At 47.7% G+C, this 20,611-nt stretch overlaps 1 protein-coding gene across 1 annotated transcript in view; it reads left to right on the top strand.

Annotated features, from left to right (window-relative positions):
• SMC3 (structural maintenance of chromosomes 3) overlaps positions 1-13,248 on the top strand; it is a 118,549-nt gene extending 105,301 nt beyond the window's left edge. The window contains exons 30-31 of the mRNA XM_089578350.1: positions 11,257-11,363; positions 11,929-13,248. Coding sequence (XP_089434476.1) covers positions 11,257-11,363; positions 11,929-12,000 — 179 coding nt within the window. The 3' untranslated portion in view covers positions 12,001-13,248. The remainder of the gene's footprint in view (positions 1-11,256; positions 11,364-11,928) is intronic.
• Positions 13,249-20,611: the final 7,363 nt, after the last annotated feature.

Here is a 20,611-nt window from a genome sequence, read left to right as displayed (position 1 = left end):
TCGCAGTCGTTTTCTTTGAGGACCAAAGCGTGATGTCTCGAACGCCTCCCGCAGCTTGTCCTTGTCCTGAAGAATTCTTGTTAGGCTGCTTTTGGGGACGGCGTACTTCGTCGCTAGCGCCGTTTTCGTGAAGCGACCGCTCTCGAAGTCGTTGATGATCTCCATCTTCCTTTCCAACGCAAGTGCATTGTGCGGTCGTTTTTGCGCTGCCATCGGACCGAACAAAAGCTCTAGGGCTTAGGCCTAACTGAACACAACCGCCGTGAACGCGAGCGAGCGATGCGGAGGGCAGTGTACGAGCAAACCGGAAACCGCCGGAGACTGAAACCGGAGAGGTGACGCGGGGAGGAGGAGGAGGGGAGCATTGATGAGTACCGCGATGGCACTGCGCTTGTCCAACTAGTTGCGGTTTCGAGTTTTTCGGTTCCGTTAACGCGGTGGTCGCAAAATTTGAGTTCCGATTAACGAGATTTTTTTTACATTGGCTTAATACAAAACCAACCAATCGCGAGGGGTTTGTTCCGTTTAAGCGGTAGTTCCGTTTAACCGATTTCCGTTTATCGAGATTCTACTGTATGCGGGTTCGATATATCCGGGTTCGACTGTATCGCAGTTATCATTCCTACCAGCAACTCTGTATTGGCCAACAATCCTAAAATATGATTCATTTTTGACATTCCACTACTCTAGTGCTTGGTATGAACGAAAACAAACAATATCAGCGCATTTTGCTGACGCCAGCGGCGGGCATACAGGCCCAACGTTTATAGATACTTTTTTAGTTCCATAACTCCTCGCAGCGCCCGTAGGGAGCAGGCGGCCTGTCGCCGTCCCCGCCACCGCAGCGCTGCAATCGCGGGTTGAGCGCGGAGAGCGAGAGTCGTCTGCTAGCGTGCAGCGTTTTGCACGAGCACTCGCATTCGAATCATTGCTGCGCGACTGCTGTTGTTTGTTTGCGGCTCTTGCCCGGAGGTATTTCATAACATACGTGTGCTTAGCGCGTTTTCGAACTTAAGAGCGGTATTCTGAGCAGTGTCACGAGCGGCCGTTTTGTACGGGCAATGACGAAATGCATGCTTCGATTCTGCTTCTCGTGAGATGAACCTTGGTACTTCGATAGATTCGGATTATGCGCCGAACCAGTTTTTCGCGACAGGCTGTTGTGTTACGCATTTAGCGCAAAGTTACTTTTACGTTTTATTACAGCAATACTGGCGCAAATAAAACCCGCCGCTGTCTCAGTGGCTACGGCTACTTTCCCGAAAGCCGCGAGTTCGGTACCGGTGTCGGCGAAACGCAAGAGTAACTCAAGGCCCTTGGCATTTAAATAGAAAAATGTTATTCGCAAACCAACTAAACATCGTTGTTGACAAATTTGCTGTCAACTAATTTGTCAGACAAGCTTCGCCTTCTTTCGCTCTCTTTGAGCTCTAACGACGTTGCTATTTTCCAAGCACTTTGCTCGCGCTAAGGAGTGCATGCGCATCACTAAATAAAAGTAAATTAATTGAGCTGTGAACACCTCAGCATGCTGTGGTCAACCAACACCATTCGTGCCTTTTTTTTTTACAAGAGAACCCCGCACGTTCCAAAACAGGTCGCCGAACAACTCGTCCTTTCTAGCCTGTTTTATAGTGCCCTCTACTGCGCTTACACAGGCAAACATCTTTTTGGAATGGTACATCTTTTCGTCCTCGTGATGCAGTGGCACGGATCAGCCGCTTTCTCAGCACACTTACTGCCACAGGCACCTTTTACTTCGGTCGTGTCGATGATGCCCTCCGCTTCAAACATTTTGCCAAGCTGGTGCACATAGCACATATTTCTTTGTCTGCACTTGTCAAAGCAGCGCAGTCTTTGTGATAGAGCGTACTTCTAGCATTTTGGGCCACGCTACTGCAGCTGGAGACATCGAAGTCAGAGCAACTGCGGCAAAATTGCTTTGTGTGCACGATCTGCAAAATTGCCTCTTCATCTTTCACAGAAAAAACCTGAATGTGAGTATCCCACTTGTCCAACAGCCTTCCATTTGCTTGGACAGCATAGGTCAGGTCCTCACGAAATGCGACACTTTTCAGAATGGTGTAAACGCCTTCCTTCATCCCGGCGTCGTAAAGGACAACCTCTTTGTATTTTCCCGCCTCCTCCTCAAGGGCCGCCATTCTCCAGTTTCTCGGAAGCTGTATCGACGAGCTCTTTTCCACAATCTGTGCGAAATCAATCCCTTGCACGGGATCAGACAATGCTTAAGGAATTTCTAGGTGGGACTTCGCAAATGTGGCAACAGCAGGGGCCGCGTTGACAGGTACAGCCGGGCACGAAGCAAGTTGGCATCGACGCGCTTCGATCGAAAGCTGCTTCACAGCCAGCAGCGTCTGTTGTTCTGAGTGTACGATGGGGACCACGTGTTCGCAGAGCGCACAGGAACACAAATGGACAAAAAAAGGCAACGAAAAACACGAGCACGGGCTAAGTAGTAACTGCAGGACAGGAGTCGCGCGCGCGTCGGCGACGCGCAAGCCTCGACTGCAGCGCTCTCTCACCGCCCGGGTACAAGCGGCGCCCGCTTTCAGGGGAGGAGTTATGGAACTAAAAAAGTATCTATAAACGTTGTACAGGCCGGCCCTGAGAAGCGCGCCGCTTTCATCATGACGCTTGTACGGCTGCGGTGCACATCAAAACCGTCGTGACATCCTCCTGGTCGTCGTAGTGCATTGCGAATAGCACCGAGCGCAGGTGCAGGAGACGTGGTCAAAGCAGACGAAACTTTATAAAGCACGCGAACAACATCATTCCCAAGAGCTTTCGCTTCGAACGAAAATCTGACGAGAAGGCGACCCTCTGGTCGCGCTTGCAAGTGTGAACAATGGTGTTATCGAGCTGTCGCCTGGTCGCACGTCCTTTCGACTCGCAAGTGAATGGATCACCCTGTGCATTGCATGCAACAACCGACAACTACGATCAAGGAGTGCCTCGCTTTATTTCACAGAGCTGATAGTTCTTCGCTTATTTCGAGCATTAATTATACTGTGGACTTACCTCTAGTTACACGTCGTACAGTACAACATCATCACGTACTTGAGCAACGCATTTTACATTCAAATGGGCCTCTTTGTCGTCGATCGTCTGCTCCACACAGTACAGTAGAACCCCGCTGTTGCGTTCCCGGGTGCTGCGTTTTCCTGGCTGCTGCGTTCTTGTGGTCGAGTCCCGGCATGACTCCCATAGAGTTCCATGCATTAGAAACCCCGATGTTACGTCGCAACTCCGGACACGTTCCCGCATGATACGTTGTGAACTGGCACCCCAAGCCGGCCCGCGTTACAAGCAGCGACGGCCATGTTTACTTTTCAGGCGGATTGACTTGGCCTGGCTTGGCCTGGCTTGGCGTGGTGTCGCTGGCGTGTCTACAGAGGGCGCCCGTGACGCTCAAACAGGCTGCGTTATCGTCATCAACAGCAGTCGTTGCGCTTTTTTTTTTTTGCTTTTACCTATCCTTCTGCCGTTTTTCGTTCTTCCATGCGCGGTTGGTGCTTGAGCGGCTGACTTCGTGACTTCCTCTGCGTCGTTGCATCGTTCCGTGGTCGTGCGCATACGCGTCCAGCGCGCTCAATCGCCCTCCTGGCTGTTCGTTAGCGGCTGCCTCGCTCCGACGCCTGTCCTCGCTTCCTCTGCTTCGACGTGTCGTTGCATCGTTCCGTGGTCGTGCGCACACGCGCCTGTCCTCTCTAGTCTACGCGCAGCGCGTGTGTGGGAACTTTATATACAGCGTGATGGCATCAAGAAAGCGCAAAGCACTCTCCTTGGAGGATAAACTGAATATTCTCCGCACTGTGGACGCGAACCCGACGCGGAAGCGAGTGTGCATCGCCCACGAACTGGGACTCACGCCATCCACCCTGAACTCTATTGTTTCGAAAAGAAACGAGATTGAATCAAACGCCCGGACCTTCGACATCAAAAGCAAGCAAGCTCGTGGTGCGGAGCACATGCAGCTTGATGAGGCTGTATACAAATGGTTTAAGCAAGCCAGAGCTGCAGGTGTTAATTTTGACGGCACCATTTTGCGCGAGAAAGCACTTGAGATAGCCGACAAGCTCGGGATTGGCGATTTCAGTGCGTCAAATGGTTGGATCGACCGATTTAAGCGAAGACATGGTATTTGCTACTGAACCGTGAACGGGGAGGCCGCAAGCGTGGACGCGGCTACCGTAGACAGCTGGAAAGAGTCCGTGGCGCGCATTATCAACGGTTACGAACCTCGGGACATTTTTAATGCCGATGAAGCGGGCCTCTTTTTCAGAGTTCAACCATCGAAGACGCTTAGCTTGAAAGGCGAGGCTTGCCACGGCGGAAAATGCAGCAAGGACCGTCTCACCGTGTTATTGTGCTGCAACTCGGATGGCTCCGAGATGATGAAGCCGTGGGTCATCGGCAAATTTCGAAACCCACGTTGCCTGAAAAATGTGCGGTACCTGCCCTGCCACTACAAGAACAACACTAAGGCCTGGATGACATGCGCAATTTTTGACGAGTTCCTCTCGTACATGGACTCGAAGATGGGCTCTCAGGACAGGAAAGTCATCCTTTTTTTAGATAACTGCTCCGCGCATCCCAAAGACACTACGTCGCTGCGGAATGTCAAGGTGGTGTACCTTCCGGCCAACACAACCAGCCACCTTCAACCCTTGGATGCTGGCATCATAAAAAACGTTAAGCATTTCTACAGAAAGTGCATAGTGAAGCGATCCCTGGCCTCTGTGGACCGCGGGCAGCAGCCGACCGGCATTACGGTCCTGGATGCCATGCACTATTTGGCCACGGCATGGAGTGCTGTCACCGCCGCAACGGTTAAAAACTGCTTCGCAAAGTGTTTCGGCGACGTAGACTGCGCAGCAGAGCCTGGAACCACCGAGGACAGCGAAATCGACACGGCCATGGAAACGGTTGGCGCGAACGGGATCGCATACAGCGATTACGTGTCTGTGGACGATGCCGTTGCCACCTCAGAGATTATGACGATCGACCAGATTGTGGCTGAGTGTGCAGACGCGCACAACAGTGGCGACAAAGAGGAGGAGGATGAGGATGAGCCGCAGCCGGAACCAACGTTTACATCGGTTGTGGCGGCATTGGACCTTGTCAGAAGGTACGTTCGCGACGATCGCGAGAGCCACACGGCACTGCAAGTTTTGGAGAAGCGAGTTGTGCTCACCGGACGAGAGAAAATGCGACAGGCAACGCTGCACGACTTCTTCAAGCGCTAACATGGCAATAAATGTGTTCAGTTGCCCACCACTGTCATTTTTCAATTTGACCTACTTCCCGGCTCTTACGTTTCCCGGCTCTTACGTTTTTTTTTTACGGTCCCGTGAAAAACGTATCAGCGGGGTTCTACTGTATACACGACTAATCAGCTTCTTCCCTTTCATTAAGTTTGGATTCCCGAACTGTGCGTCAGACTGAATGACTGAAGTGCGGGCGCGTGCTCGTGCAAGAAAGCACACATGCAAGGAAGCGTGGTAAAAGCAGCGCGAGCAGCGATCAACATCCCAGTTTTCACTTTTCTTTCATAGATGGCGCTGCACACCAGGCGCAGCAGCGCCACTCGGTGACGCTTTGGGAGCCTATATGGTGGATTAAACCATCTTGGACATTGGTTTATGGCATTTGTAGTGATTCCTGACCTTCTTTCTCATTTTTCTCGAAACAGACTTTTCTGCCATTCCTTCTTGCGTGAGCAATCCTAAATTTATTCATGTACAAGATACTTTATTGAAACTTTGTACGCTTCCGTCTCGTATATTTAGCTGTGCAATGAACCGCAATAATTAAAATCATGCAATTGTTTTCTTATTGCTGGATTTTTTCTCAAAAGTTGCCTATACGAAAACCATTGTTTTCGGTTCATTGCACAGCTCCTGCCTTTAGGTGTGTAACAGTAAAAGCAATATCACTTGCGGTGAACTAAATTAAAGTTATGACTGCTGGCGTCAGATCTGTATTTATTGCATTTTAAAAATAAAAATAATTTTTTTGTATGTTTTAACTACTTAAGATAAAACAACGTCCCTCTTAAGACAGGCAACAAAGTTCCTATTTTTATCAGCTATTAAAATTTTTTTCTCGAGAAGTGGCCTTATACCATAAGTGCCTTCAACCCCTTGGCATTTTGTGTTAGTATTTCTTTCAGTCAAAATTTGGCTGCCTAGTACTCCCTAGAATGCCTCGGAATCTAAGGCCACGTTAGCGCTGAAGCAACCGGCCTCGCCGCAGCGCTGGCGGTGGTCACGTGACTCCAGGCAGTGTGGCGCAAGGAAACCGAAAACTTCAGTGTGTGAATTACTGTTGTGTTTCAATTTATGTATTCTTTCAATGAAACTGAGCGATCTTGTTGTTGATGGCATTGTTTCCCTCCTGTTCGAGATACTAAACTCAAACTGAAGTCGCTTGAAGTCTTTGAAATTATGTCACGGCCTTAAAGGGGCACCGCGATGACGGCCTTAAAGGGGCACCACGATGATTTCCGCAGTACCGATTAATTCTTTAAATAGATTCATCATGCGTTCCAGAGACCAGTGCAAAAAGAATGATTGAAATCTGATCATGCATATGAAAGTTACTCCACTTTGAAAATTCAAAATTGAAAGATCAGACGAAAACGCGTTTCTTTCCCCCATTTCACTCACCCAGTACTGAGATTGGGCGCTACCAATCAGAACCGCGCCTAGCGCACATGCAGCCGAAGCGTGCATGCAATTGTTCCTTTGTTGGGGCTGTAGACAGCCGGGCATTTTGACGACGTCTTCCCCTCGTGTACGCGGGGCAGTGCCGTAGACAGGGCAGGGGTGACTAGCAACAAAGGAAGGTCCCCGATGTTTCTTTTTTGGTCCGACTGGAAAACTGTTGGCTGTACCCCCCCCCCCCCCCCCAGACCCACCGTTTATAAAGCTTTTTTAGTTTCGAAACTGCTCCTCCCGAAGTGGCCGCGATTTGCGCCCAGCCACTGAAATGGCGCTGCAGTCGAAGTTTGTGCCACGCTCGATGCTAGCTACCACGCTGCGGTGCGGCAACGTTGCTGACGCTCCGGTAGTCGTGAGCATTTGCGTCGCGTTTTCTTGTTATCAAATGATCCTGTCGTTATGAGATGAGTGTTTGTGCACTATGCTTCAGCAGTCTTCGGTGTGTGGTAGGGTGCGGATGCTCACGGTGCGGACCCAACCTGCAAGTAGCGTGGGCTGCCGAATGTTCTCGAACGCCAGGTTTTGGATTTTTTCGCTGTCAGAGGGTAGGCGGTGTGCGTCATTTATCTTCTTTAAAATGTGCTAGGGCTGGCAACCAAATGGCAACGTGTTTCGTGCCGGGATGTACCAGCGGGTATCGGCGCAACACTGAGAAGAGGCACTTCTGTTCTCTGCCGAAAAATTCTCCTTGCAAAATGGTCGAGAGCGATATCCCGTGCAGACAAGGCTTTGGGGAAAACATGGAAAGTGTGCGACGCCCACTTCCAAGAAGGGGATATTGTGAAGTCGTATAAGCATGTAATCAACGGAGAAGTGATTTTTTTTTTAAACCTCTTTATTTCTGCATTTAGTGGGCCGATACCTTGCGGCAGAGCTAAGGTGCTTCATGGAGGTTGGGGTGGGGGAGTGGTTAAGGGTGGGGGTGGGGGTAGGAGAAGTGATTGAAATCGAGCGCGGTGCATGCTCTCTAAGAAGTGATGCAATTCCTACCATATTTCCTAATCTCCCGCTGTACTTCTCAAATCGTTAGCGGCGAAAATCGCCGAAAAAGAGAGCAACCGTCTCAAGAAACGCAATGGCAACGCAGAGCGACGCTGCAGAAGATATTCAGCGAGAGCAACCAGAGCCCGTGCAAGTCAGCTGCTTGCATGTTAATAAGCTGGTGGAGAAGAGCGCTTCTTTGAGGTTACCTCGTCAGTGGAGATCGGCAGCTCTTGAAGATGAAAATGGGCACCGATCACAGATTGTTTTTTACAAGGCAGGATTGGAGGCAGATGTATATTCAGTACTCAAGAGTGTCGTAGTTCGCGAAGACGTGAGTTGTGTTGTATCTGCCCGCGGAAAACTGGTGCCGACGCTGCCCATGGATTTGGCAATCACTTCGTTAGAAGACGTAGAGGCAATTGTGCAGGCTGTACAAACTATGCAAGCCTGTCATGGTTGCACCTCTAGCAGGGGAGGAACTGTATACCACAAGCAGTGCAGAGCTCTGAGTAAGGCAGAAAAGGGAGTCTGTATAAGGTGTGCGAAAATGACGAAGGACCTCGAAAGAAGTGGACTGAAACCCAAGAAAAAGGTGTGCCTTGCAGCACCTGTTTTGAGGAAGAGGCTCATTCGTGCCGCTGCAGCTCGGGAGTAAAAGAAGAAAGAAATTAGCCAACTCAGTGAAAAACTGAAGAAAGCGTTTTCGACAAGTCTAGGTGAAGTGACACAAGCACAAAAGATGGTTATACAGGCAGCCGTCATGCAACAAGCAGCTAAGTCGCCACGTGGGCACTGATACACTACAGTCTGGCTTATGATCTGTCTGCTTCCGAGGCTGACAAGCCCAAAGTGTTACAGAACTCTGTCTGACATGAAGATTTCGCCCCTGCCAAGTGCCAACCGTCTTGTGCAGCTAGTTACTGAAAGGTCTTCCATGTGGCTACGGCCTAAACAAATTTGCCCAACTGGTAGCATAAAACTGCATATGGCAGGCAAGCCAGAACATTAATCATATGGTTGTGTAATCTCGACTCGTCTATTCTTTCGTCTAGTCTAGTTGTCTAGTCCTCTCAAGACTAGTCTGGAGGGTTCTTGTAATCTTTAATAAACTCGGGGCAAACGTTCAGGCTTTGCAACTTCAATTATTGTTAAATCTTATCTTGCTCAATTTCGCATTTGGAAAGCAAGAGTACAAATTACTCGCGACCAATGGGATTGATACAGAGTGGTAAGGTCACCGTTCAAGCAAAATGCGATGCAAACGCCTCATTCTACAGACGCACGAAAGCGACTATTGTGCCCAAGAGGAAACGTAATCACTGATGTCCATCTTTTTCTAAAGCACTGGTCGCTTCTACGCACACGTAGTTCAACTTTTTAAACCGAAGCGCAGATAATGTTGCCACGAAGCGTGAGCAATGTCTTCGGCTAAACGCCGTGCAGGAGGACGGCGGAATGGTACGCGTCTGTAGCAGACGACGCACTTCCATGGCGCAAACTTCGACAGCAGCGCCGCGGTGGCGGGCGCGGCGGCGGGCCGCATGCTCCCTGTTGGCGAGGCGAGGAGATGCGGAGCTGAAAAGGATCTATAAACGATGCCCAGACCCGCCTCCCATCTCCTGTCCGGCCTTTCTCTTCACATTTTTGGGCAAGGTGTGTCGACTGGCTTTTTTTTTTTTTTTTCGCTGCCTCCTTGGTGTGGTTTGAACCAACGTTTTTTGAACAGTGGTGGCCCCCACGAATGTTTGAAATGGAATGAAAAGTGTCGCCCCTAGCGTTAATTTTGTTAGTTTTCATTCACTTTCGCTGCTTCTTTCCAGTTTTTATGTCATACAAAAAGCTTTCAGTAATTGGAGACATAATTTTTTGGATCCATTTCGCGATTAGAAAGGAACATAATGCAAACTGGATGCCCAACCAATCAGAAAGGCAGTGCCCAATCTGGATGCCACCTCATTTCCGCTGCCGAAAATGGTCGCTGCGTTGTGACACCATCGGCTCGAAACAAGCATTTCTGGAGAAGATTAAAATATTAAATATTATGATTTCGGCGATACCATTGGGCGTTCAGGACTCACAATGTTCCTTACTCTTTGTACAAAGAATAAAGACCTCATGCTTTATCTATGCCGCAGGGAAAAACCTTTGAATTTTTTCTTTTAAAGCTGCTACGAACCCTTTGCATTTTCCCAGCTGCTGTGGTGTCATGAGCCAGTCCTGTCCATGCTTCCACAGAAATGCATGCAGTACAGACTAGGCTGTTAGTCGCACTCGTGGCAGCATATGCGCATGCTACATTGCTAATGCCAATGCTTGATAGTGCTTTACCCCATTCCCGCATTTTGATAACCTACCTTTAGCGTGCAAGGAACGGTGACAGCGTACCGGCCAAAGCAGGTCTTGAGACCCTATCGGTGCTTGGCGGCCACCGTGTTCAGTGGCTTCTGGCGAGTTGCAGCCACGCCAACATCAAGCACACTTATGGGTGGCACATTTTTTTTTTTTTTTGCCTGCTGGTGCAGTTTTGTCGTCACCCAGACGCGAGCGCAAATGACTGAAAGTGTGAAAATAAAATTATGCCGCGGCAATTGCCATGCAGGCAATGCTGTACATGATGCAGTCGTGCTGGTTGGCTCTGGGGCATGTTTTTCTCATCCCGTGTTTTCCTTGTTGCCTGCAACTCAAAGATTTCTTCTGGGTTCCAACTTGCAATGGTGGCATAGGATTAAAGCGGCTGCTGCGAAAGCAGTGCAGAAGCATGCATGCTTGCCCTGACTTCGCTGCTGCCTCCCTTCTACCAACAGCAGCTCAGGCAGATGGAGAGCCATCGCAGGGCCCTTAAGACATTCTGTGCATGCGAGCAACTGCGAGAGCCACAAAGCCTTGCAAATTCTAGAGAAGCATGCTGCCCTTGCTAGAAGTCAGGAAAGAAATGGCAGACAGTGATGTACACTAGACAGCGATGTATATTTTTTCATGCACACTTCCCGGCTACTTCTTTTCCTGCTGGTACTTTCTTTTCTGCGGTCCTGTGAAAACGCAACTGTAGGGTTCTAGTGCATTTTGCTGCGGAATTAAAGATGAATCTATAGTCTATCTTCACTGTTAATAGTAATTGCAGTAGTGCTTTAATTTATGGTTTCGTTTAGCACCAATGGCTGTAGCTTTCTTTATTATTTGACTGTCAAGACACATTATTTTTGTCAGTTGTCAGGATAGTGGTGCTATTTGTGCTTAAGTGAGACAGTACATTGATGACGGTACATGCTGCTCTTGCTTTAACTGGCCCAGTATCAAGCACCGTGCAGTTTAACCATTATATAGACTCTATGCGTGAACACAGATGTTGCATGCTTTCACGTGCAATTCTGCGCATTTTCAATGCTGAAGCTGCTCACTGGTGTGTGCATTAATTTGAAAGTGCCCATGAGACTCAGCTGGGCAGTTGCTGGTTTGAGAGCCGTAGATTTTTAGTGATGGAATGATGCTGCAGCACCCTTGTTAGTAATAGTTTTTTCTCTCTTTGCAGACATGATTCATGAGCTGTGCAGTGGAGCGCAGTTCATCACAACTACGTTTCGTCCAGAGCTGCTGGAGAAAGCGGACAAATTTTATGGTGTCAAATTTCGCAACAAGGTAAGCTTTTTTGTAACTGTATAAATACCCCCCCCCCCCCCCCCCCCTTTTTTTTTTGTAGAAGTGCAGTTTGTGTTTGCTTGATTGAAATTTAGGGACAGTAGATTCACTTCTCATCACCAGTGCATTTGCAACAAAGTATCATTTTGGTGACCAACCAGCAGAATTTGCTGGTTTTCATTCTGATGGTGGACACCCATCTATTTGTGCACCTTTTAACTGGCCATGGCATGTTGTGGCGCCACATTTGATGCAGTGAACCTTCAGCCATCCAGATACAGATGTGCTGCCTGCTGGTTAGTGTTGAGTGGCCAAATGGCACGGGGACTGATGAAGGAAGTGGAACAGTGAGATGCCATCTTTGGTACCGGTGCAAGTCTCTTAGGCTTGCTGATTAGCACCCCTCCCTATCATGGGAAAAATAGCTGTATGCCATACATCAAAATGAAGTCAGTCAAACACACTTTTGAACCATCAAAACTTAGTTCTATCTTTTAATTCATCTTTGAAATATGTTTTGCTTTGGCTTGAAGTGCTGAATGAATGACTGGATTATGTTTTTCAGGTGAGCCACATTGAAGCTGTGACAAAAGAAGAGGCTCGGGACTTTGTTGAAGATGACACGACGCATGGCTGAGCCATTTTTCTTTTTGTTTTTATCCGTGGACTAAATTATTTGCATGTTCATTGTGTGGGGACATGTCCCACAAGGGTCATAGAGGCCCACCTTTACTTGTACAGTGCTCCTGTGTTTCGACGTCACCATTTGGTCATTTGGAATCTTCCTTCTATATATAGTGTAATGTTTTTGTTGCACTGCACATCCATTAGACTTTCGTGTGCAACAGGGCTCGTACCTTTATGTAAACTGCTGTCAGTGCGCTCACATAAGCATATTTGTGTCATCATGCTACTATACAAGCATATACAACCATTGTACCCTTTTACCATACAGTAGGCTCCCTTTAAGATTAATTTGAAGGAGCCATAAGAATAACTCCTTATCAGAAGTGCCCCCACAGGTGATGCATAAGCGTGCTAATTGTGTCCAAATATGTTATTGAGAAAAAAAAAATGAAAAGTCTGTAGGAAAAAGGCTAATGCAGAAAGAGCACTTATGCATGACCAAAAGCAATCAAGTGTGAGGGGAATGAGTGGCATGACATGATCTCTCGCAGTGCCATGGGGAAAGAGGGTGGGTCTATTTTTAGTGTGTTGATTTTACCATTTCCTTTTATTTGCGGCAAGGCGGCATTTTTTAGCTTTTTGCTTTTCCTCCAGAGTAGGGTTTCCAGGATTGTTGTCTTTTTTAATTCTTCTTATCTTGCTCCTTCAGCAGCACAGCCGTAGCTAACTCCACAGGCAGGTGTATAGCTAACTCCACAGGCAGGTGTATCTCTATACCTATGCACCGCTTCATCCAGTGGAAACAGTTGCCTCGTGCAGGCGTAGAGGTGCTGCAGTTTTTGCTCTCTGTCATTGAGAGTGGCACAGTGATGCTTCGGTGGCTTTTTTATGGAGTCATTGTGGCTCATGATCGCCTGCAAAGCACATCCAGAGTTTTTTATTTTAAGCATCTGTTTTCATACTTTTATCAGTCGGGTGTTCTTATACTGCTTGTTAGTTTTATTATACACCTTTTTTCAGACTTTTGTCAACCAAGTGTTCTTATGTTGCTCATTAGTTTTAATATACACCTTTGCCAAGTTTATCTTAACGGGAGCCTGCTTTAGTTTAGTAGCAGATCCTCAGCACATCAATATGTCTATTCATATTTCACTGCTAAATATATATGAGTTGCTATACACAGCTCGTCTGCAGTGTATAGCATAAGTCATGGCTGTTTTATAGCTTAAAAAAAGAATAAAGTGTCTATTTCTGTGTAGCACTGTGTTTTCCTGCCATTGCAAGGCTCACTGTCACTGGGTCATTGCCCGCTGACACGCTTGCATACCATTTCCGAAATATTAGATTGGAGGGAAGGAAATTTCACTTGCAGTATTGCACTAATGTCCCTACTAATGAAGCCGGCATGGCTTGTGTTTGTGCCAGCGGGCTGTCTGGGTGCAGTGTTACTGTATTTACCCAAATATTATGCGACCACAATTGTAATGTGAGGGTCAGTTATGTGGGCGCATAAATGAGAAAGCGAAAGAACAGGAATGCAACATGAGGAACGATGCCGCAGTGTATGGAAAGATGAGTAGTTTACGAACAAAAGTGCAACAAATGGCTTTCACGTGCCTTTTCTGTTTCAAGAGAGCTGCACAAAAGATTGCCAGGTAAGACCACTACGATTTCATGAGTATGGAGTCCTGCTGTGCCAGCTTTGTGTTGATTGTGCGGTTTAGATGCCTCGTAAATGGGAAACTTCTCCCATTTGCTCAACCGAGCGGATGTGCCTGAACTATCTGAACCACATGTGGTTGTCTGGTTTCATGGAAGCATTGCTATCACTATTGGCCTGGAGACTCCACCTTGCGGCACAGCGGCGAACACTCCTTAGTGTGGACGCCCATGTGCGTCCTCTGCAAGCCAGCAATGTTCATGTTTCAATGCTGTTTCAGTGCTCTCCTATTTACTCGTCTGCCTCTTACGAAATAAATGTGAACACGCTATCATCCTATGCTGCAATGAAGACAATAATTGTTTGTATTGAGCACGTCATGCAGGATCATGACATCCTCCTTTGGTCTTCGGTACTTCAGGTTCATTGCCGTGCAGTGTCTTAGACGCAGGGATGATGGCGTTAGGTACTATGTCAAAGCAAATTAAGCAGGTCACTCCCATCGATACAGCTCAATGCAGCCACCCAGAGATTGTATATTCCCGTCAGTTATGTTTGGGATCCGACAGGTACTGACACATGAGCTGGCTTGAAGACTGCTGCCAAGCAGAAAGAAGTTTTAGCGGTCCATTTTATGCCAGCGATCCACATGATCGAGTTGTTTGAGTATTTTCTTCTCATTATGTTAATTGGTTTTGAAAAGCTGCTGTGCATCAGTCACATCGTAGCAGTGATCAAATTTGCCTCGAAGAACTGCGAAAACGTTTGAGGATTTACATCATGCCAGCATTTCAATGTAACCAAAAAAGTTGCCTGGTCAAACTAGATAAAGGTATGCCATTGTCAGCCTAGTAACGTTGGTATTAAATCAAGTATGAGTGTAACTCATTGTGTCTGACAAGTAAAAGTTAAGAGAAGAATACGAGCAACATGTGTACTACATCAATCGACTATAATGGCGCTGAATATCACATGCGCTCAAACGTGCACTAAAGAGGAATCTGAAATAGTCTTTTTACCACAAAAACCCAATCTACACTCTCTGAGCATTCTTAGAAACTTCGATTTATTGTCTTGTGCAGCTGACTTTCCTATTAAATCGAATTAAACATCCTGCCTTCCACCCTTTTTTTCTCACCTCTGACAAAAGGATGAATCAGCCAACTCATGAAGTTCCCTTTAGCCAATTGCGCGACGGCTTCGCTTTCGCTTTTCTTTTGTTTTTTAGGTTTCTGTGAATAAATGGTCAACGCACACCAGCACGTATTTGTTTCCTGTCGTCGTCGTTGGAGGTGGTCCTAGGATATCCATGCCAACCCTCTCAAAAGGCATCGAGACTTGCTCGAATTCCTGAAGAGGGGCCAGCCTGCGGTTTTTCGGAGTTTTTCTTTCTAGGCAAGAATGGAAGTTAGCGCAGTACTTTTTAATGTCGGAATGCATGCCCTGCCAATAATAGTAGCGCTCCAACCTCCGTTGCGTCTTCATTATTCCAAGATGGCCCACGTACGGGGCATCGTGAAAAGCTCTCAAGACGTGCGTCACCATTGACCTTGGCACCACCACTCTTTCCCATACCTGGCCAGCCTGCCTTCCTGATAGCGTGGGCCGGGTGCGCTTCCTTAGTGTCCCCTCGTCAACAAAGTAACAGTTGTCGCGGTCTCAGACGATCCCCCCAAAATGGCATGAAATATTTTCTCTAGCGCTTTGTCCTTTCGCTACTCAGTGCGGAGATCGTCTGTATCTCTAGCTGGAAAAAGCTCATTCACGATGTGCCCCAAATTGGCCCAACTTAAAAGGGCAGTGAAACACTGCTTGAAGGGATGTCTGCTATATTTCAGGTGGATTCTTTGTGTCACACAGATGCTGACTCAAAGAATTACAGGAATCGATGCATAGGAACGGGAGTTAATTCAAAATACAAGCAAACAAAATGCTGCCCTCAACTCTATTTTGGCGGGGCTTCCCATTTCGCTGTCCCAGTGACGACGTTGGGACAGGGCCAATCAAAACAGCCTATCTGAGCACGTCGCGGAAGTTTGCACATCATGGTTGCCTGTTCGCTGTAGCTCATTCTTGCCAAGGCTGGCAGCGTCGTTTCCATGGTTACAACCATGTGGGCGCCCAGCTGGCAAAGCGATGATTCATCATCACGTCGATTGCGCAGAAGGGAACATTGATCAATGGCCTTCCCTGACTTATACAAGCTCGAGCGCGGATACTTTTTAGCATAGCGCGTGCCGCTACCGCACCCGCGTACCGTGCCCTGCCAATGCACGCTGGATGGATGGATGGATGGATGGATGGATGGATGGATGGATGGATGGATGGATGGATGGATGGATGGATGGATGGATAGGAGCGCCCCCTTTGAAACGGGGTGGTGGCAATTGCCACCATGCTCAACTTTTCTTTCTTAACTATTTTTTTTGTTTACTGTGTTGGAAATTCTCATTAAGATTCGCCATCATCGTTACCTACGGTTTCCTACAATTCTAACCTTATGCCACATCTCTGCTTTTCAGCCACCAATCCTCCAATCGCTTTTTGCTAACTTCCACTGCAGATCTATTTACATGACCATTGTTATCTTTAAACCCTAGGGCCTCAGGAAGAGTGACTGAGCCTGCATCGACATCCGGATGGATACCATCACATTTTAGTATGAGGTGTTCAATTGTTTCCACAGATCTACCACACACTGCACATGTCATCTTCTTCGTTAAATTTCTTTTTGTAGCTGCGCGTTCCTAGCTTCAAAAAGTAGGGCACTGCCTCTGAGTTATAGAAAAATTCTTTCCTGATCTGCCTTTTCCAGTATCGATATAGTTCTACACTATGTTTCTTTTCCATTGAATTCATCCAATTTTTAACTTCCGCGTTTTTAACCTGTCGTTTAATGCTCTTTCTTTCTCCGTCCTCATGACCGGCATACTTACTGGTTAGTTTTCTAGTTCTTTTCCACCACTGTGAGTCAACGCTCTTTTTGTATAAATATTTAAATACCTTAGCTGCCCACCTGTTATCGTCCAATTTCCTCAGGCGTTCTTCATATAGTATCTTACTCTTAGCTTCCCGTGCTTTGAACGATGCCCTAGCCCATATCCCCTTGTACTGCCTCGTTTGTGGTTTTGCCATGGGCACCTAGTGCTAATCTTCCAACTGCTCTCTGATTTACATCTACTCTCGACTGAACTGCCTTAAAGCACAGAACCGCATTGCCGAAAGTAAGTCCCGGCACCATTATTCCTTTCCAAATATCTCTTAGTACTTCATATTTGTTGTACCCCCATAGTGCCCTATGTTTCATTATCCCGGCGTCTCTTCGTCCTTTTGCCCTAAGAGCCTGTTCATGCTTTTCCGTGTATGTCTGCCCTTCGTTTAGCCATATCCCGAGGTATTTGTATTCGGCCACTTTGGGTATTTCGTGGCCTTGTATTGTAAGCACCTGATCAGTTGGATCGTTAAAAATCATCACACCTGATTTAGTTGCACTAAAACTGAATCCTAGAGCGTCTCCTTCGTCTCCACAGCAATTAACCAGAGTTTGCAAATCTTCCTGGCTATCTGCTAACAGTACAATATCGTCTGCATACATTAAACCTGGGAGTCGCTGCTCAACTACATTCCCGCCTAATCTGTACGACAGATTATAATCTAGATTACTTTCTTCTAGCCTTCTTTCCATATTTATCACGTAGAGCATGTACAGCAGCGGTGATAGAGGACAACCTTGCCTTAATCCTTTGTGCACCCCCACAGTTGTGGTACTTTTTTTCCCTTCCCATGTAATTTCAACTTCATTATCTCGGTAGATGACGGGAACGTGGCGCCATCTGGCGGCCGCGCCCCGTGATCCTCTTCAAGCTGCGGATGCACACTGGCAAATGTGAAACGAATGTCATTTTTTCTTTGTGTCCTTCCTTGGGACGGAAACGAACGCTTGTAGAATGCAATGGCTCGATCAGGTCGGTTCCGCCAAGCCGTTCTCAGATACATTTCATAGATATGTACACAGAGGCGCAAAGTTCTTCGATGCAGAACAATAGCCAGAGCCTCTGGTGTTTTTTTTTTGTTTTGCTTTTTTTCGAAGTGCTTTTACGTAAGGCAAGCGTGTTGGTTTTGTTGATCTAATACAAAACCCCAAAACACGGCAAAACATTAATTTATTAACAGTTTGCAGTGTATTTACTGTTTGACCAATAATGATGCTTCCGCCCGGTGATGTCTCATCCACTGCTGAAAACCGCCACTGTGTGGTGACACCATCAGCGCCATGAATTTGTTTTTGCGAGCTAATTAAAATAGTAAAAACCAGAATATACGCGGTATGACCAATGCTAATAGCGTCCCTATAACTCATTCTATGCAACCAACAGCCAAAACAATGCACTGAGTGTGTTTCGCGGTCCCTTTAATGCGTCCGCGTTGGTGTTCGCCCTGCCCGGCTTGTGTTCTATCTCAAAATCATATTCCTGAAGTTGCAGATTGCAGATTCCACCGCGCCAGTCGCGAGCTCGGGTTGCCGGTCGTAATGCTGTGCTATATCACTCCGCACTGTCCCAGGTCTAGCTTGGATGCAGCGAACACATCCGAGTAGCGCTGTAGGAGACTATCAACTCTACCTTGCTCTTTGCGGTCTAGTGAGAGTGGTCAAACTGCAAGTTCGTTTCTTTTTCTTTCCTTTCGCTAGCGAGCCCTGTGGTGCAAATCGCGGTACCTTGCTCATCTACTTCAGCCGTGGTGCATGTAGCTATGTTTTTGTTTTTCGGGAGGCGAAGCTCTTCTTGCGTGTAGTTACACAAGCGGATAGGAACTCTTTTCTTTGACCCAACCGTGACCAAACAGCCCGCCACACTTAGTCCTATTGCAAGTCCTTCTCTAGGTTCAACGACTCCTATGTGCCCTTCATCAATCTGAGCTAACATCGCTCCCGCACAAATTATCTGAGACTGAGGCGGCACCACCGTTTCTGTCGTTATCCTGACACTAAACCTGCGTGTGTTGGCGAGCATTGTTCCGCGCTCTGTTCCCCACAGTCAACTCGTGTAACGTACTCCACCTCTCGGTTTGCTAATGGGACCAAAGCCCCGCTACAGGAAAGGCAGTTCTGGCTTAGTATGATATCGATGTCATTTTGCCACAGCAGGTCCTGACCTACGAGGCCCGATATGTCTTCGGCAACGACACCGTGTCGGAAGAAATGTAACTTGGATGGTAAAAACTGTCGTTCCTGATTATGAACCGCAAAAGGTACAGTTCTCCCGTGCCGAGATCAGCTCGTGTAATCCCCACGAATCGCACTTTCGGAGATTCTCGGGCCTCTTGCAGGTGCCTGTCTCCCCTCCTTGTCAGCAAATCGAAAACTTTTGCTTGAGGAGGTTTATCCGGAAGCCAGTGTCAACCAAAAGATTACAAGTGACCCTCTTTACCAGGAATTTGGCAATCGGACAGGATTCTTCAAAAATGCTTACAACAGCACAACTACTGCTCCCCCCCCCCCCCCCCCCCCCCCGCCCCAACCGGCTGGCCTGCATGGGACTCTATACGAGTTTTTTGGAGCGGTGGTTCTTTGTTCTGTCTCCGGGTCGGTCTGTGCACGCTGCTGCCCGTTTGGCACACTCAATTCGCGGTTTAGCTCGGGACAGAATCTAGCAATGTGACCGTACCCTTCGCAAGCATAACAGCGAACCTGCCTCCGTTCCCGGTTCCTGAAGCGTAGAAAGTTGGGCTAGTTGGTTGCTAGTACTGTTGTGGGACATTCCAGCGGCTAAAAAGACAGGGACGAAGGTAGACGAGACAGGACGAACGCCGGACTGGAAAGTATGTCATTAAGCGTAGAAAGTTGGGCTAGTTGGTTGCTAGTACTATTGTGAGACATTCTAGCGGCTATAAAGACAGGGACGAAGGTAGACGAGACAGGACGAACGCCGGACTAGAAAGTATGTCATTAAGCGTAGAAAGTAGGGCTAGTTGGTTGCTAGTACTATTGTGAGACATTCCAGCGGCTAAAAGGACAGGGACGAATGCCGGACTAGAAGGTATGTCATTAAGCGTAGAAAGTTGGGCTAGTTGGTTGCTAGTACTATTGTGGGACATTCCAGCGGTTAAAAAGACAGGGACGGCCGCCGCGGTGGCTCAGTAGCTATGGTGCTCGGCTGCTGGCCCGAAAGACGCGGGTTCGATCCCGGCCGCGGCGGCTGGAATTTCTTTGGAGGAGAAATTCTAGAGGCCCGTGTACTGTGCGATGTCAGTGCACGTTAAAGAACCCCAGGTGGTCGAAATTTCCGGAGCCCTCCACTACGGCGTCTCTCATAGCCTTAGTCGCTTTGGGACGTTAAACCCCATAAACCAACCAACCAAAAAGACAGGGACGAAGGTAGACGAGACAGGACGAACGCCGGACTAGAAAGTATGTCATTAAGCGTAGAAAGTTGGGCTAGTTGGTTGCTAGTACTATTGTGAGACATTCCAGCGGCTAAAAGGACAGGGACGAATGCCGGACTAGAAGGTATGTCATTAAGCGTAGAAAGTTGGGCTAGTTGGTTGCTAGTACTATTGTGGGACATTCCAGCGGTTAAAAAGACAGGGACGAAGGTAGACGAGACAGGACGAACGCCGGACTAGAAAGTATGTCATTAAGTATGTCATTAAGGAATGTTTTCATTTTATATTTTCTTTTTGAGGGGCCCCACCCCAGCGGACGAGAAGGAGGGGATGGGGGGGAGGGGGGTGGCGAGGGCAGATACGAGCTCGCCCAAAAAGTGAAAATGGCCTCCGAAAATACCATCCGGTCTCGGAGGCTACTGCTAAAAAGAGGAAACAAGGAAGAAAAGCGTCTCTGCAGCATGTTTTTATCTGCGTTAAATTGCATACATCGCGACGCGCAAATCGAGTACCGTCGCATTATGGTAACCGCTCTTCAGTATGTCTCAGCTCTCCAGCACTCGCCACTTATGTAGAT

Source organism: Amblyomma mixtum, chromosome 3, assembly GCF_055824585.1.
Source record: "Amblyomma mixtum isolate Tamu chromosome 3, ASM5582458v1, whole genome shotgun sequence".
In the NCBI taxonomy this organism is placed as follows: Eukaryota; Metazoa; Arthropoda; class Arachnida; order Ixodida; family Ixodidae; genus Amblyomma; species Amblyomma mixtum.
This window is presented reverse-complemented; position numbering and strand designations above follow the sequence as displayed.